Below are 15,133 nucleotides of genomic sequence, written 5' to 3'. Positions count from 1 at the left end.
CAGGGAGACACTGGCATGGAGAGCTGAAATCAGCAGCTGAAATCAGAGATGATTGATGAGACTCTCAGATTCTTTTCTTTCAAGAGAGCCCCAACGTTTCACCGTGTGTTTTGCCATCACATTTCCCCTTCATATACAGTCAGGCAATTCCGTATAGGTTCCCCTTTGTCTTTACCCCCCCAGCTCTATGAAAGATTCTGGATGACTGCACAGCTAAGAAGTCTGCATCATTCTGAAGACAACAGCAAGTTCCATCAGCTTTCTCCAATTTCCATTAGAAAGGGTTGGATGTTATAACAAGTTTCTGATGTAGGACGGACGTCGCAAGATCCACTAAGCACGGGAACAGACAGGCCTGGGACAGATTCTGATTTGGGGACCTGGATGTCAGGTCTCAGACACTCCCTGGAGGCGTTAAGGCTCGCACAAGCCGTGCTGCAGCACCAGCGATCCACCAGCACTGCGCTCCTGCTGCAACACCGGCTGTGCAGCCCAGATGACGGCCCTCTCACAAAACTCATCCCTGCAAAGGCAGGAAGACTTTATTGCCAATTCTTTTATAAACTGCTACTGATCCTCCCTAATCAATACTTTCATTACTAGACAAAAAATGGGAAAATCAATGACTTCCTGTGGGGATACAGCATGATAGATGTGTCCAGAATCCATTACTGCAATAAATGACTGCTCAGTCCCAGAAGAAAGCACCCAACACTGCAAATTAAAAAAAAATAAAAATGCACCACACCAAAAAGCGTCCTTCAGAGCCAGCTCTATGGAAAGAGCACACAAACCATCACAGCCTGAGCTGGTCAGCTCCCTTTAAGAAAGCAGACAGTCTGAGATGGAGATTTATCCCCAGCTTACCTCCCAGGACTGCAGATTCAACTCCTGTCAGATTGTTTAAGGGAAAAAAAGCAAGAAAAAAGAACAGAGAACGATAGATATCAGAGGCTTTAAGGTCTGTCGCAAAGCCTTCCTCAGCCTTCCCTCTGAAGGCTGCCCAGACACAGAGGCCTTGGTTTTGTATCCACACTTTGCATGTTGTGGGAAAAGCCCGCTCACTCATGTGGTAGCTGTCAGAGTGCAGAGGTTGGTGCCTGGAGCCAGGACTCCCCAAGCACGGCCCAGTTCCTCAGCACTATGCAGCAGCAACTGGTCACTGAGCAACTGTCCTTCGTCAGGGCCTTTCTGTGCAACCCTCAGCAGAAAGCACCTCAGCAAGGACCTGCAGAGGGAGGGACTTTGCTCATCCCTTCTTGCAACTGCACAGCAGACCAGAAAGTGTCTCTGAATGAGGGCTCAGCAGCCGCCCACTGCTAAGCACAGAGGAAGGCAAAGCAGCAAGTGAGTGACAGCTGCCCCATGCCTTCACTGCACACAAGTGTCATCTCCTCTCACAAGCTATGTTTCAAGCCATGGTCTGCTGCTGTTCCAGCTGACTTCTTGCAGATTCATCCCTTGGCATTGGGCTGAGTTAGTCCCAGGGAAGATCCTTAACACAAAAGTCAGATCACTCACTAAAGCAACATTAAGAAGAGGGATTAACATCCAGAACACTAAGCAGTTTATATCACTTTGCTAGGAAACGTTTCCCAGCACCAGAGGCCGTGTATTTCCAGCACCCTCTACTGGTTGCGATCACCTAGCAGCAAGGCAGAGGGCAATATTCCAATACCTGGCCCTGTTGAGGGGTCATCCTCACGTCCTCCTGAAGCGCCTGACAAGAGCCTTCTGAAGCTTGCTTACAGGAGCCCTACCGCCTGTGTTCCACCAGCCTGTCAGCAGCTGAGCAAGCCTCCATAGCCGAATGCCCAGTGACACTGATAAGCCACAACATACTTTCTTTCAAAGCAAGACCTAAATACTGCTGCTCCTCAGATGACTACTGAGGGGTAGGGGAGCATCTGCAGCGTTTTACAGATGGCAAGGAACACAAGAAAACTCATCCAAACTCAGGGTAACTCAGTACAACAGGCAAGATTAGGAACAAGATGCTTCTAGATCTCCAAGCACACGGATAAGTCACCTCTCTTCCACTGTGAGTAGAAAAGTAGCACTGATTCAGTGTGGGTTTTGATGCTTGAGTGACGGAAGCTGACAAAGGAAGCAGAGCATACAGGGAAGTCAAGCTTATTTTCAACCAGACTCCGAAGACCAGCAATAATGTAGCTCCTTGAGCCCAGCTGTCCCTCAGAGAAAGTCTTACACTGGTATAAAGATGACATAAGGCAGAGGAGTAAAACAGCCCACCATGCCTCTGTAAGGTGGCCAGTGAGCGAGGGAAAACGTTACTTTCCACAAGAAATGGAGCCTGACAGGCTTAAAACGGCACATCTATAATGTCTGATGACTTTCTGGCTCTGCACACCATTTCAAGTGCACTCTTCACCGAGTTTCAGAATTGTAGCTTGCATTTCTATTACACACAGCAGTGGATATGGCTTTATCGCAGTGCAGTTACAGGCTTGCTCCCTAACATACAATCAAAGATACTTAACAGCAAAAAAAGACAACTGCCTACCAGATGCTCACCAGAAACCTTTCCAACCCAGCAGCTCGTTCCCTTGCAGCTCTCTTGGTGTCAGCCCCCCACCAGACACACGTAGTTCTTAGGAATTCTCCCCAGAAGCCTCCTATCCTTCAGATGGAGGTTTACAGGGCTCAGGGAGGACCAAACATCTTGTTCTCAGGTGCTACCAAGATGGAACTAGTGACCTTTACTGCTGTATATAGCTGAAACTCAGGATGCAAGCTCACAATGAGGAGCACTCAGATTTGAGGAAGACATGTACACAATACACAGCAGGACCAGAAAGGACTTAAAAACATGAATCACTTACCTTTATTGAAGAACATGGAAGCCATCTGGCCCATCTCCACTCTTTCTGTGATTTCAAAGATATTTGGTGATCCGCGTCTCTCTGAAAGTTAAAAACAAGAAGTGCTTCAACCAGACCCTCCAATAAGCCCAGAGGCCAGGCTGCCTGAAGACACTCAAGCAGCTCTACGAACAGCATGAAGGTCAGTACGTACTATCTACCACTGCACAGCTGCAGTCACTGGTCCAATGACTCTGCTGAAGTCAAAGCGTTTTCAAAGTAAGGTACTCTCATCTTAGCGACTTAGAAAGAAAAGATCTTTATCAGACTGCAGAAGGTAAACTGAATTCTCAATGAGTCTTATCTTGCAAGTGCTAAGGACTTTGGGATGCAAATATACAGAACTAAGGGCAAAATGGACAGAAGAGCCCTACTGCACTTCCTAGAGCCCACCAGAGCGCAGTCTGTGAAGACCAGGTGTCAAAGCACAGAGCAGGTACTTACGAACGGACAGGATGGGCCGCGTCTCTGCTCGCTCGTAGCTATCTCGGAGGAGAACATCACTGTCAGACACTCCAGAAGAAGAATCCTCATCCTCATCATCCTCCTGGAAGAAGAGATCAGACAGACCACTGCTGAGATTTCCTCCAACCACAACAAGAGTTACAGCATCACCAGCACCGTGGTCTCACTTCCAGTATCTCAAAGATCCCCAGCAGGGCAGGACAGGCCAGCAAACAGCAGCAATGCCAGGGAGCTGGCAGCCCACACCTGGGATGCTGCAGAGAGCAGAAATGAGTGCTAGCAGAGCAGGCGAAGGTGAGTGACACTCTGCTGTCCTAGCAGGCCTTACACACAGCAACACTGCCCAATACACACTGTGACATGTGGCACAAGGAAGTAAAAGAACCTGTCAGATCCACACAGTTGCAGAACTGGTTTAAAAAAAAAGTCCTGACGTTTTTATTGCCACAGCCAGTCAGAAGAGAAACACCCATCTCATAACTCCAGCCCACTAACATACAGGCAGGAACCTAAATCACTGCAATTATACCTTGCCCAGACCCAGAAAAGCCACTAACGCCAGAATCCAAGAAGCCACAAGTCAATTTTACAGCAAGGACATTCCTCAGGACTGTCCACTCCCTAGAATACATCCTTACTGGCAGCAAGGACATTCCTGCCTGTCCCAGTCAAATGACCTGAGATAAGCAAGGATTTACAGACACTCCAAATGGCACCACTACATTGGCTGCCACCTCTCCACACTCACTGAGCAGTGCTTCAGGGCAAGGAGAGCACAATCAGTGAGAGATGAGAGCAGCACAAGGGATTTTTCAAAGCTGGAGCAGAAAATCCTGCCTTTAATGAGCAACCCCACAGGGAAGCAACAGCCATATTTTACAAAGCAAAGTTAACTAGAGTAGAAATTTATTCCTTTAATGGAGTTACTAATGAAGCGAGGCAAAGACAGGAAGGAATCTCAGGCAAGCCTTATGTGACACAAGAACTCCAGAAAAATGGAAAGTTAAACCCACACAAACCTTGCGTTTTTCCATTCTCTTCCATCGCAGCTGGGCATTTGCAGCAGCCATGGCTTCCACCACAAAAGTAGTAGTCATATAGCTTGAGAGAGATATTCAGTTAATATCAACCATAGTCAAGCAGTACTGCTGAAATGACAGTAATTTTCAATGCTTGCAGGAGTAAACAAACCAAACAGCTATTTCCCCCAACCTTACCCCCTGCACACTGCCTGTTTCATAAGGAATTTCATCAGCACCAGTGCTGCTATCTCCTCTTGTTGTTCTGTGTTCAACCACAGAAAAAAATGCAGTAAAAAAAAATGCACGTTTCTTTAGCTAAAAGGAGACATTAAACATCTGGAAAACACCTCGCTAGTGGTGTTAGGAAGAAAAAGAGCTTTTCCTTTGTTAGAAAGCAAGCCTCCTTCCCTCTTTTAGGAATTAGGGCCTAAGAGTAGCACCATATTATTACAAAGTTTATCCACTGCAGCCTTTGGCAAAGGCACAACCCACCCTACAGATGTTACAAATGGCATTAGGAGCAAAGCAGCAGCACAGCACAAGGGGAGGCCACAAGTGCCTGCACACAGCTGGCTGCAGCCACACGGCCCAGGGGCACTGTTACAGCATCCACAGAAGGAATGTCATTATCTCAGCTTAACAGTCCTGTAATAAAAAAAGTCAAATTAATCTTATTTAAGGCTTTAAAGTGGTTTTCCACTGTTTCACAAACGGGACTCATTTATCAAGCTCAACTTTGCCAGAATGAAAGAAAGCAGCCCTCTCCTGAGGCCCACCCAGCAATTTCCTCTTGCACTGAAGGGTCCCCAGAGGGCAAGGGGAAGTCACAAGCACCAGCACTGCAACGAAAGCAGCAGGGCAGCACAGCTCCCACGGATCCTAATACTGCCATCTGTGTTTCCAGTTTATTTTGATGTGGTTTCAGTACCCAGGAAGGCTGTGCTCTCCCGCTGACCTTGAAGGCTCGTCAGCTATTGCTGCACTTCAGAAGATAAACTGACATTTTTCAATAACTCTCCAAAGGGATTGCTTCCAAATCTACCAGTCCCTGGTTCTGCCACGGTTTACATTTTAATCAAGCCTATGAAACATGCAGCTTTGAGGTGGGGAACTAAGAAACAGTAATACAATTAGTATTGAGCGTGGCTACCTCTACAGAGCAGCACCTAACAAATCTCAAGAGCACTGCCTCCAGACCAAAGGCACGTCCAAGCTGACAGAACTGGTTATCCACAAGAAAGAAACTTCTGAATCCTGATTCTACAATCAGCAGCAGGGGGATTTTATTCTTATTTTTAAACCAAGCCAGAAGAAATTCTATTAATAACCAGAGAATCTCAAGCTATTTGGACATCACTGCTCTACCAACAGTCTTCAGCTCCACCTGCTGTTCCAGCAAGGAGACAGACATCTGGGCAGAAGCTCATGGCAAGCCAGCACGAAAGTCATGAGACCAGCTCCAAGATCTCAGTCCAGCAACAGGCGAGGGGATAAATGGTCCAGTGTGCAGTGGTGATCAACTTATGCAACTTATAAATGGTTAATGTTTAGGGAATTATCAGTGACACAGGCAAGCACAGGACATTTCCAAAAGACTCCAGACTAGAGAAAAAGTCTTCATCAGACAAGACATGGGCCTTAGCATCCCTCCAAATAAGGTCCGCAGGCAACACAGCTGCAGAGATCAGGGCTCAAACAGCAGGGAGACAGGATAACTCAGAAAGCAGCATAAGCCTCAGCACTGATACAGCTCCATCTAACCAACCCCCCCGTGTCCTGGAGACACACACTCACATCCTACCTCATAAAGCCCAGGAACATGAGGAGAACGAGGCTGACGAGCCACCCTGCAGTTGCAAACGCCTTTGGCATGGTTAGGGCTCCTGTCCCAACAATGAGGTTGAACATGTAAACCAGACCAACCTGCAATCATCCACACAGTGCAACGTGAATTTACAGCTATGCCAGAGATCATCCACATCACCTCACAAACAACTTAAATAGAGAGCAGTCGCTGTGAGCAAGTTAAGTGTGAGCCCATGTTAGAGGTAAACACAGGAGGACACTGATAACCACAGAGAACAAAGCAAGTTACAGCACATATTTGTGAAACTGATACCCCTCTGTTTTTCTAATTCTTTAAGTACGTTTCTACCTTTCAAAGTTAGAAAGCACATGAGCTTTTCGTTTGTTTTCAAACCCATTGCCTTTTACCAGAAGAGTTCTACAGCACGGTTTTGGGTCTCTCCTTATTTTCTGACCTCAGTCTAACTAATTATGGCTACACACAAAAGTTCCCTTTCAGAATGCCTTATTCTCCACTATTCTTAGGACACACTCAAGCAGAACTGTAATTTATAGCTTGCTTGTCATTTTACCAGCAAGCTGATCAGCACACTCTGAAAAAGGTAACGTGCTTCTGGAAAGGAAAGTATTTCACCATCCCTAGCAAGCATTTTTCTTCTAGTCAGGAGCAAAAACAGAACTGTGTACCTGGAGAAGACATCTCAGACTAAATTTAGCTGAAATCAGGATCAAGAAATGCCCCAACATTTGTTGGTTTGTTGTTGTTGCTTTAAATATAGGAGGAAACTCCAGAGCAAAGAGTTAAAGAGCTGCATGTGAGCGCATTTTTTTGAGTGTGGAGAAATGAACACTGGGAGAACTATTTCCTACAAATCCTGCAAGAGCTCCTGTCCTACATTTACTAACAGTACAGCAGAGTCATCTTTCAGTGGTTCTCCCAGGATAAAAATCAGCCATCACAGCTTGTCAGAAAGCCCTTTTCATTCAGCCAGCACAGCCATCATTCCCTAAGCACAGCTCCTGCTCAAGTGCCCAGGGCTGTGACTTACATCACTGAAGGACTCTAAAATAAAACACTCAGGTGCTTCTGACTTTGGTCAAGTAGGCAGAGATGGGACTGCTGTGTACATGGAGTAGCTGGGTGTCTTCAGGGAAAAATGAGAGTGCTCCACACTTTGAGATAGCATTCTGTGCGATTCCTGGAACACTAACAGGATGAAAGAGTTGGTGACATCCACCCTTAGGAGCCCAGATGTCCCAGTTACTGTCTTGTTCTCTGTTCTCCCAGCTGTGGCCTATTTCTGTAGCCTAAACTCCAGTCACTCTAAATTCAATCATTAATATAAGGATGAACACTTTAGAGTATTTGAAAGCCAACGATGTTGATTTCAGTACTAGTTCTATATTTAGCAGTCTGCGAGTTCATGTCAGCAGGGGAAAATGTGTTTGCAAGCACTCATTAAGAGCTGACACTACATGAACACTTGTGGCTATGAAAATCATGTTTCTGGCAACATAGCAAAGGAGTAACTGGTTGTGTGTATTCACAGGACATTACAGCAGAAATATCGTGTCTGATTATTTTAAGTGAAGGGGATTAAAGTGACTGAAAGAACAGTTACAAATAGGTAGAATTCAGTAATCTGATGAACATCAAACAAACCCAAAGCTCAGACAAACCCAGCATCATTTCCACACGACAGCTTCCCCTTTTAAGGAAGCTTCACGTGACAACGTGCGCTGATGGAAGCAGAGTACGAGAGCAGCAGGCAGAAGAACACAGAGATATCGGCACAGCGCCGCTCTCAACGCATTTCAAAACGTATCTCAGCACACAGCAGCCCTCGTGGTCCAGGATGCGTCTGCGCTCTTATTTTCAGGCAGCCCGCAGCACTGAGGCCGCACGCAGGGCAGCGGTGAGCCCCGAGCCCGGTACTCACATACGGAGAGTAGAGCTCTCCCGTATCCGTGATGCCGCCGGCCATGGCGAGACAGCTGGGAGAACCGCAGAAACGAGGGCGGCGTTTTCAACCTCTGCTATCGTTAACCTGGGAAAACCACAATGCGGCGTCAGCTCAGCAGAAAGAGCGGCACTCGAGCCGGCCTCGGCCACGCACAGCTCGGGGCGCTCCGCCCGCATCGAGCCGCTCCGAGGCGCGGAGACGAGCCGCACTACGGGCGGGGCGGCGCTCCGGGAACCGCGGCTCCCAAAGCAGCGGCTCCGGGGAACCCGGCGGGATCCCGAGCGGCACCGGCCAAGCGCAGCCCTCCCCGCCGTCCTCACAGCAACGGCCACACGCCTCTCCTGGCAGAGCAGCGCCCTGCGGCACGAGCAGAGGACGGCGAGGTTGGCACAGCGGCACAGCCGCCCCGTGAGCCCCGACCCACCCCGGTACCTCAGCAGCCACAGCTCCCGCCCCCACCGGGCTCTTACGGCGCACGCGCGGCCCGCCGGGGGCTCCTTCCGCACACGTGACCGGCCCGTTTCCAATGGGGAGAGAGGGGTGTAAGCAGCTCGCCTGCGATTGGGGGATGAGGTGCGGTCACGTGCTCGCCGAGCGGACGCGACGATGACGATGAGGAAGGAAGTGGAGTTTGTGCGCATGCGTGCGGTAGCGGTCAGCTGCCGTCCGCGTCGACACAGCGCCCCCCTGGGCCCCGCCGTGCCGCGACACCGACAGGGCGCTGCGCTCGCAGGGAGGCGGCTCTGAGGGCATCGCTACGAGCCGGGCTCTGTCCGTTACGAGTCCGTGCCGCCGAGCCGCCTTCCAGAGCGCTCCTCCTGCCCTGGGCCGCCCGGCGATGGCAGCGGGGCCATGAGGATCAACCAGAGCACCGCGCTGCAGGGCGGGAAGGTGACGCTGGTGCCGTACGGCCCGGCACACGTGGCCCGGTACGCGGCTCTCGCCCTGCTACTCTGCGCTGTCCGGCTTCGCTTCTGCGCTGCAGGAAGATGGCCGCTCTGCAGCGCGCGACCCTCGCCGCTCCGTGTCCGGATGTCCGCTCGCTGATGCCGTTCCCTGCCGGGGACGGCTGGGTGAGGAGAGGCGCTGTGCGGGCGGGCTGTGTGCAGTTACTCCGGTGTCAGCAGAGCGGTGATGCTGTATGAAATCAGTATGAGATGCGGTGGGACTTGGTGCTGCTGGGTCCGTGCTCTTGGCTCAGGCTCGCGTTACGGCGCTCTTCAGACAAAGCTGCAGGATCAGCAGACGTTGCTGAATGTCCAAGGGGAATGCCCATCCCTGTTTTATATTAAAAAGAGATTTGCAGATGCTTTTAAGGTGCTGTGGATGCCAGGCTGGCATTTCTAGACCAGCTTGCTGACAGGTGACGGGCAGATCCTCGGAGCACTTGTGGAAATCTGACTGCAGTACCGTCATTAAGCCTGGTTCTGGGTCTCTTTTCAGGTACCATGAGTGGATGCAGTCAGAGGAGCTGCAGCGCCTGACCGCCTCAGAACCACTGAGCCTGGAGCAGGAGTACGAGATGCAGCGCAGCTGGAGGGATGATGCAGACAGTGAGGGTCTTAAATGTTCTCTGAGGGCGGGTGGAAGGGCTGACAGGGACCCTTTCAGTGCTGGAAGGGACACGCAGTGGGCTGGGAGTGCCTGCTGAGTGGGCTTTGCCAGCAACCAGAGCAGAGGCTGGCTTTCTGTTCAGCAGACAGCTTTGCCTTAGTGCTGCAGCACATTGGCTTACTCTGTTCATCTTTACAGTTTCTGTATTTTGTGGGTTCCTTCATTTTCAGTATTTGGAGTGAATAATGGCAGTTTAAAGCAAGGGGAGCACAGCTGTGGTGACTTTCTAGGGAGGCCAGGGCGTATTTATAGCCAATATATGCTCAGTGAATTAGAGAACATCCAGGGCTGTTGGTGTCCTCCTTCTGTGGTTTTTCAAAGATAACTGATTTGCTTTACGCAGCATTATCTGATAATGCTGCACAGTCACCACTCCCCAGTTCTGACTGTCATAAAAGCATGGAAGGGAGTTGTGTTTTTCCCTGAGAAACGGAATGGCTTTATAATTACCTGGTTGAGATGTGTTGTCGGAATTGGTTCCCTGGCTGCGTTACAGGTAATGAATCACTGCCCATAAAAGCCTTGTAGAAGTACAGTGAGCAGCAAAATACCGAGGCTGGTGAAGATCTCAGCCTGGAACGTTTGTCTCAGCTGGCATTAAAAGCCCTGCTGAAAGCAGCAGTTTGACTGGTGAATCACTAAGTCTTGATGTCTTGTGCACCAAACAATTCTTTGCCCAGACTTGCTGCAGAAAGAGAAAGCAATGAGACCTCCGTCAGGGAATGAGGATTTCCGTGCTCCTTCCATGCTTGTTTCTAGTCTTAGTGCCTCCATAAGCAGTGATTTCTAGTGATTTCCATTTCTAGCGATGGGAGTCGGTGTGCTGGAGACGGAAAGTTCAGCTATTACCACTTCCTCATTGTTAACATGTAGAAACTGCTGTCACTTTGTCCATTGCACGGCTTTACTTTCAGCCTTCAGTACTGCGTAAGTAACTCTTAACGTGCCCTAAAAAAGTGTTTTTGTTCTCCCCAGAGTGCACCTTCATCGTGCTGGACGCAGAGCGGTGGTCTGAGCAGGCGTGTGGGGATGAGGAGTGCATGGTGGGGGATGTCAATCTCTTCCTCACTGACGCTGAGGATCCAACTTTGGGCGAGATTGAAATAATGATTGCAGGTGAGGTTTTGCTTGCTGCCTCGGGTCTTTGTCACCTTGGCTAAAGGCCGCTACAGACAGATCACAGAATCACAGATATGATTGCAGTGTTTTGTTCTCATTGCATTACCTTGACTGTTCAGCCCTGGATGGCATTCATTGCTGCTCTGGGTCACGGTATTTTCTGAAAAGCATCCAGCACAGATGCTTTGTTTCGTGTAACGGGATGCTGACTTCTGCAGCTCTGTCTTTCAGAACCCAGCTATCGTGGCAGAGGATTTGGCAAGGAGGCGACTCTGATGATGATGTCCTATGGTAAGGATGGCTCAAGGCAAGGGTAAAGTTGTGCTGTGGTCAGGAGGCGCAAACTCCTGGTGATGTACACAGGGTATTAAGAGGAGTATCTGCCTTAGAAGTTGCAGCCCTGTGTCTTTGTAGATATGGCAGCCAAGCAGGTAACAGTAATTTTTGTCTTTCTGGTTTCTTTTGTAGGAGTGACAGACCTAGGCATCACCAAATTTGAGGCGAAGATTGGTCAGGAAAATGAAGCCAGCATCTGCATGTTCAAGAAGCTTCATTTTAAGGAGGTGTGTTGACAGCCTAGCTTCTAACCCCAATGTGAGCAGTGTTTGTTCTATGGTTGGAATGGAGCTCTATTTCTTCTGTGTGGACAGGTTTCTGTGAACAGTGTTTTCCAAGAGGTGACACTGAGGCTGGATGTCAGTGACCAAGAGAAACAGTGGCTCCTGGACCAGACAAAGCATGTGAAGAAGAAAAGCTACATTGAAGAGAAGCTGCCAGCTGGGGTGCAGGAAACTGACAGAGCCAGGTTTCAGGGAAAGGTTGGACCTTGTGAGGTCTGACTGTGAATGACAGGGCTGCACTTGACTGTTTTGATCTGTTTCCTTTGTCATCTTGTCACTTTTCCACTTTGTTGCAATAGCTGAGAACGCTGCCTGAAGTTTGGACCTGGAGAACAGCCGCTAATTCACAGACTGGATTAGGAACAACTCCATGACTTTAACATTGGGATCCAATGGGATCACCAGCAGTTAATTGATTCCTGGCACAACCAGTTTCTGGACAAGCAGCAACCCGTGTTCCCACTTCCTCTGCCCTCAGAGCAAGATTTGTCACTGTTGCAGAGGAAACCTGAGTGCTCAGGTAGCTCCATCTGTCCTCTGTTAAATAGTGATTAAAAAATAAAAATCTCAGGTGCCTCTGAAAGCAATCTGGGAGCAGTGGGGCTTTCTTTGGCTGGTGAAAATCTAGCTGGAAGTTAAAGAAGACTGCAGCAACTCTTTCAACCCCTTTTAATGGGGTGTGGGGTGAGCACGATCAGAAGGAAGGCGCTGGTTCACCTCTCAGCTCTGGAGGATGATCCAGAGGGGATGGGGAATCAGTGAGGAGCACCTGAGTGCTGTGCTCAGCTGAAAGAGGGCCAGGAAATCATTCTTAGAAGCAAAGATGACACAGTGCAGGGAGATGGCACAGCCCTTCTGAGCCCACCTGACGGCCACTAATTGAACATAGGAGTACAAAGAGGAGTTGTCAAACTATTAACATGATTAAAATCGCTAATACAAGTCAAGCGAGAGCCGAGCTCAGTCTCTGTGATCTCTACAGAAGGGAACTGGCAGCTGCAGGAGGCTTTGGAGACAAAATCTCTTGCTCAGCTCAGAACTGCTTTGGCACGCTGATGGCTGTTATGTGTGTGGCCCTGGAGACCTCAGGCCATCAGCAAAACGATGCTCTTGGGTCTGCTGTTAGTGCAGCAAGAAGAAAGACACACCTGAAAGAAGGCAGAATGGTGACTTCCTTCCTTCAGGCGGCTCAGGACTTCCTCTGCAAGGCCTGGAGCAGCCTGCTGCTCTCCAGTGAGCTGAGGGTGAGGCAGCACTGCTACTGGAGCAGACACCTTCAGGGGAAGTCAGCCTGTGATACTTCAGAGGCCTGTTCCCAAAGAAGAGGTGCTTGTCTGGCTAGCACTGGACAGACTTTTAATGCAGTTATTTAACCTGACCTTTCCTGCCCCACTCAGCATGCTTTCCACAGCAGGGAAGCTAAAAGAAAAGGTAAGGAGGTTAACTGCTGCTCCTGGGTGCTTTCCCACTGTAACAGCAGCCAGAGAGGCTAATTTTAGACCAGAAATGATTTGTTCCAGGTATAAGGTATCAGATAATGACATCCCTGTGCAAATCTGAAGGCTATTATCTGGTAGACTCTACAGTTTTTAGTGTTACTTTGTATTTTTAGGACCTGTGAGTTGTAGTTTCCCACTTTTAGTTCATTCAAATAAAATCATCCTGTGACTAATGTTAAAACCAAGTGCAGGAACCAAGCGTGTGTCGTATTTTAAACCACAAGTATTTAACATTGATTTTGTTGTAGCAAAAGCTTTGTGCAGTGATAAAGAAAAGAGCAGCTTCACTTCCAGCTGAGATTAAAGTTACAAGGTCTATTAATCCTCCTGCTCTTCTTCCCTTGCTGCAGGCAGGGATGGATTCACAGAATCCCCCTGGGCAGTGTTTGCAGCATTTGTGTACTACCAGCTTGCAAGGTGCTGCAGCATCGCTGGGTTTCTAACCAAGGGGTTGGGGTCACGGAAGCAGCACGCGCTGCTCCAGCACAAAGCACACCCCCAGGCCTCGGCTTACGGGGACACACATCTCCGTGCAGATGCAGGTGGTGAAATTGAGCAGTGTTCCTAAAGCCCAGCGTGTGCTGTGCGTGAGGCAGGAGGGCTGGGCGCTGTCACAGCCATTCCCCAGGCTTGGAAGAAGGATCAAAGATGACCTTACCTCCAGCAGAGCGCAGTGTCAGCACTTCTTTGACTCCTGCAGGTTCCTGACACCAGGTGGGGGCTGAGGGCTATTTCATTCAAGAGCTGGGAGGACAAAGTCCTCTGTGGGTAAGTGCATGCAGGGAATGGGTGCTGATGCTGGAAAGCACGGCAGCTCCACCCCGTGTGACTGCTGTGGGGTTTGGGGATGGTCACAGGACCTGCTGATGAGCTCCTAGCCTACCCTAGGCACTCCTCACTGCTGCCAGCACGCAGCCCTACCAGCACAGCGGCTGCCCAGGCTCCTTCAGTGCTCCCATCGCACCAGGAATGCATCCCTGGGGGTTCACATCCATCTCCACCTGGAAGCTGCTTTTCTGGCCCTCACCCAGCTCTGGAGCAGCAGCAACAACTGGAAGAGGCAGGATAAGAGACCAGTCTTGTCCTTCCGTTGCCCAGCCCAACCTGGAACAGGGCAGCTCAAGGGTTTTCTCATCCTGTTTCACATGAGAGCCTTGCTTTGAGGGCCGCAGTTCCACGTACCCTGAGGACACAGGGTGCTGCTCCAGCTGCACCAGCGCAGTGGTTGCTCGGCATCAGCCAGCACTGCATTCGGCATCCCTGGTGTCCAGGCAACGCCAGGGCACTCCCTGCCTCCCCGGCAGCCGGGAAAAGCCTTCACCCTGACAACCCAAAACAACATCAGGTCTGTCCTGGAAACCCCTTGAGGGAGGGTGGCTCAACACATCCACACCGCAGTGCTCGGGATTTCCAAGTGAGCCACGCTCCTGCTGGCAGGGAAGGATCCGTTCCCCCCACGCTCCTCCGCTGCAGCAGGAGGGCTTAGCGCAGAGCTGCATAAGCCGTCCCAGTACACAGGGCTTAAAAATAGCTGTATGAGCCCAGCATGGCGGGCACCGCAGCCTCACAGCCTTCAGCTGCAGGCTCCATCCTGCACAGAAGGGGTCAGCCCCTGCCCCCGGGCTGCCAAAGCACTCAGAGGCCCCACTCAGGACAGGCAGCGCCCTGCCCGCCTCCAGCCTGCTCTCAGAATGCAGCCCCGGTGCTTGGGCTCAGCCCACACCTCATTGGGGCAGTGGGGGCAGTTTGGGGTTGGGGCAGCCCCCAGCAACGCTGCCTCCCTCCAGCCCAGCAGCCACGTCCCTACGCTGGGCAGATTAGAGCAGGCACGCGGTAGCCTGGAACCACCCCCTCTGTGGGATTAAAGCCCTTTAATCGTCCCAAGGCATTAAGCCGCACTGGGACCAGCCCAGCCTTCTCCATTACTCCATCCTGCACCAAACCAGACCCCGTGTCAGCTCACTACGGCTCGACTCCTCCAGGGGTTCATTCAAACAAACTCAGACTCCAGGTGTCTGCCCACAGCCAGGACTCAGTGTGCACAGCCACTTTCACAAGGGATGATGCCCTGCAGCCCCTGCGCCCTGGCACTGTGCCCTGGGATCCACAGCTCCGCAAGGATTTGGCCTCCAGCTGGACATG

At 50.4% G+C, this 15,133-nt stretch overlaps 2 protein-coding genes across 6 annotated transcripts in view; one reads left to right on the top strand and one right to left on the bottom strand.

The window, feature by feature from the left end:
* The window catches only part of TMEM104 (transmembrane protein 104), a 40,799-nt gene extending 32,147 nt beyond the window's left edge, over positions 1-8,652 (bottom strand). For 2 of the 3 annotated variants that reach the window (XM_042865193.1, XM_042865195.1), the window contains exons 1-6: positions 8,572-8,629; positions 8,116-8,223; positions 6,171-6,292; positions 4,367-4,448; positions 3,327-3,429; positions 2,844-2,924 (exon numbers count right to left, since the gene is read on the bottom strand). In XM_042865193.1, coding sequence (XP_042721127.1) covers positions 2,844-2,924; positions 3,327-3,429; positions 4,367-4,448; positions 6,171-6,292; positions 8,116-8,160 — 433 coding nt within the window. In that variant the 5' untranslated portion in view covers positions 8,161-8,223; positions 8,572-8,629. Of the gene's footprint in view, positions 1-2,843; positions 2,925-3,326; positions 3,430-4,366; positions 4,449-6,170; positions 6,293-8,115; positions 8,224-8,571 lie in introns of all 3 variants that reach the window. The other variant, XM_042865194.1, reaches the window with a different exon arrangement.
* A 197-nt stretch (positions 8,653-8,849) lies between these two features.
* On the top strand, positions 8,850-12,079 carry NAT9 (N-acetyltransferase 9 (putative)). Of its 3 annotated transcripts, none has more exons than XM_042865155.1 (7): positions 8,850-9,068; positions 9,583-9,692; positions 10,729-10,869; positions 11,104-11,163; positions 11,341-11,435; positions 11,523-11,690; positions 11,792-12,079. In XM_042865155.1, the coding sequence occupies exons 1-7, from the start codon at positions 8,992-8,994 to the stop codon at positions 11,864-11,866; spliced, it is 726 nt and encodes a 241-aa protein (XP_042721089.1). In that variant the 5' UTR covers positions 8,850-8,991; the 3' UTR covers positions 11,867-12,079. The 3 variants fall into 3 exon arrangements, with proteins under 3 accessions (XP_042721089.1, XP_042721090.1, XP_042721091.1); XM_042865156.1 differs by having other exon boundaries at positions 8,851-9,068; positions 11,523-11,677; positions 11,792-11,882; XM_042865157.1 differs by lacking the exon at positions 8,850-9,068 and adding an exon at positions 9,086-9,212.
* Positions 12,080-15,133: the final 3,054 nt, after the last annotated feature.

This window comes from Lagopus leucura, unplaced genomic scaffold (genome assembly GCF_019238085.1).
Source record: "Lagopus leucura isolate 7727_CA_CO unplaced genomic scaffold, USGS_WTPT01 Super-Scaffold_797, whole genome shotgun sequence".
NCBI classification, from domain to species: domain Eukaryota; kingdom Metazoa; phylum Chordata; class Aves; order Galliformes; family Phasianidae; genus Lagopus; species Lagopus leucura.
The sequence above is the reverse complement of the archived record's forward strand: the minus strand, read 5'-3'. Positions and strand labels throughout refer to the sequence as shown.